Source organism: Medicago truncatula, chromosome 7 (assembly GCF_003473485.1).
Source record: "Medicago truncatula cultivar Jemalong A17 chromosome 7, MtrunA17r5.0-ANR, whole genome shotgun sequence".
In the NCBI taxonomy this organism is placed as follows: Eukaryota; Viridiplantae; Streptophyta; class Magnoliopsida; order Fabales; family Fabaceae; genus Medicago; species Medicago truncatula.
This window is the reverse complement of record NC_053048.1, coordinates 47,803,468-47,805,802: the sequence shown is the minus strand read 5'-3', so window position 1 is coordinate 47,805,802 and position 2,335 is coordinate 47,803,468. Positions and strand designations below refer to the sequence as shown.

The 2,335-nt window shown below is 39.5% G+C and overlaps 1 protein-coding gene across 1 annotated transcript; it reads right to left on the bottom strand.

The window, feature by feature from the left end:
* Nucleotides 1-1,157: 1,157 nt before the first annotated feature.
* On the bottom strand, nucleotides 1,158-2,075 carry LOC112418357 (uncharacterized). The gene has a single exon (XM_024774662.1). It carries the CDS (start codon nucleotides 2,073-2,075, stop codon nucleotides 1,158-1,160), a length of 918 nt encoding a protein of 305 aa, XP_024630430.1.
* Nucleotides 2,076-2,335: the final 260 nt, after the last annotated feature.

Sequence of the window (2,335 nt, the reverse complement as noted above, 5' to 3'; positions counted from 1 at the left end):
TTAGCATTTTCCTTTTTGTACGACGCTGACAAGAGTATTACATCTGTCTTTACAAACAAACAAAAAAGTATTAAATTCGATAATATGAAATGCTTCACTACACATCTTAAAATACTCAATGGTCACAACATAGAGCCCAAAATCGAGTAAGATGACGTTAAGAAACCAAGGAAAATAATACAAACTCCTCTATTTCTCATTCTCCGTCCCATTTTCCTTACATAATATACAAACAACAATAATCAGAGCCAAAATACAAACCCAGCTGTGTTAATATAAATATGAGATGAATAATAGATCAAGAACAAATACAAATGATCTTCATATAGGTATTATAGTTGTACGGGTCGAGTGAATGAGTATGAATGAAAACCATATTTTATTTTCAAGGAAGGATAAGCATATTCCATCTTTTTTTTAGGGAAATAAGCACATTCCAACTTGGAAGTAAAGGAGAAAAGTAATTTGACGTTAAAAGATGCATGGGTTCAATTAGTGTAAAGTCTTTTTGTATTTTTGAGAGCAATTACTGTAAAGTTTATGATATTGCTTATTTATCAGAGTTTTTTTTTTTTTTTTTGCTAAGCCAAGAGATTGGACAGGCATCAGGGGGAAGCAACAACATCCCAACTAGGTTGGCACTCCGCAGAACCCCCATCCTATGCCGCCAATCTCAGATAAAAAATTTAGTAAAAAAAAAGGGAAAAAAGTACATGAGGGGGGACTAGGCCAAAACCCTCAAAAAACAAAGCAGAAACAGAAAAGGAACAAAAAAAAGAAAGAAAACAGCAGACATAAAAAGAAACATCTGCCTACGGGAACCTAGGGCGAGGGAACCCTCTCTGGTCCAAGAAGAAGTCAGTCTGAAGATTATGAGGCAACACCGATAACTAAAACTTGCCTTGTATCGAATGACCCAAATTCACTAGAAAGTCCGCACAGGTTCCCAAAAGATGGAACCTGTGCAAATGTTACCATTGGCTCCACCAAAAATAATAAAAGGATATAAAATTCATTTATCACCTGAATTTGATCCTCCCTGAGAGCGGGTTTTATATGGTGGTGGCTTGCCAATCTGAAGCTGCTTTTTAACTTTATGCTTTTGTTTCTTAGAAAGAACCGGAGTGAAGGGTAACTCCGCATTGGCTTTGTCATATTCACGGACACGCATCCAAGTCATGTTGAACATTCGGATTGCTATGTGGTTCAAAAACAGTCAAAATTCTGTCTCCATTTTCATTAGTCCCTGTATGCTCAACCGTGTAATTATGAGCAATACGCTCCATCTCTAAAAAAGTGGCAGTGTCGTCCGGGATGGATCTGACAACAAGGGGGCTAGATTGCACGTCATCGTGCGCATCATCAATATTAAGTTGAGTTGGTGACATCTCCCTAGCAGAAGCAGAGGCCTCCAAATCAACAGTCAAAGAATGCTCACAAACAAGGGCATCCGAGGATGGATGTGTCTCATGTGCATTATGAAGAATCTCCAACTCCTCCCGTGGTTCCAAATTAACATGTTCCGAAAGCACGTCATCATGCACATCATCAGGGGAAACTAACTCCAACACTGGTACAGGTGATGTCTGTTGTTGTGGTGGAGTCGCAGTAGTAGGCATAGCAGCAGCCGACATAGATTTTTGAGTCTCATTAGGGATAGTAGGTGCTGCAAATGCTTTGGATGAACCTATACCAGATGGATTTTCTTTTGTAGACACCCAGTGAGGTTTTGTGGCTGGTATCTGCGTCTTCCTTTTTGCAACTTTATCCTTAGACATGACATCCTTCCTTGGGTACAACCAACGACAGTTTGTAACATCATGTCCAAGTGTCTGACAATGCGAGCAAAAATCCGGAATTCGTTTATAAACAACTTCTACAGGATAAGAAGCTCCTTCCCTTTCCACAATAATTTCATGAAAGATCCTTTTGGAGAAGTCAATGTCGACAAGTATACGAGCATAGTGTCCAAAAAGCCTTTTAAGTGTTGCATTGTCAAGAACTAGCGGCGTGCCAACCGCACTAGCAATTTCACGTAGAGTCTGCTCCATCCAATATTCTTGTGGCAGTGCCATCAATTGGATCCATACTTGTGCATGGGTGTTCCTCTGATTATACATATCAAACAGTCCATTCAAATAAGCGTAAAACCCCCGGTTTCAAATTTATCGTTCCCACTGCCCAAACAATTTGCATATAAGATTCATTAGCAAAAAAGAATTCGTAATAACCCCTACCTAGAGATAGTAACGTCCAAGGAGCAACAGTCTTCCACTGTTTCTTAAGCTTGTCCTCAATTTCCTTCGACGCGTAGGGTTTGTCTCCTTTGTTGACA

Excerpts from the sequence above, each read along its gene's own strand:
- LOC112418357 (XM_024774662.1), bottom strand. The coding sequence starts at position 2,075 with ATGGCACTGCCACAAGAATATTGGATGGAGCAGACTCTACGTGAAATT.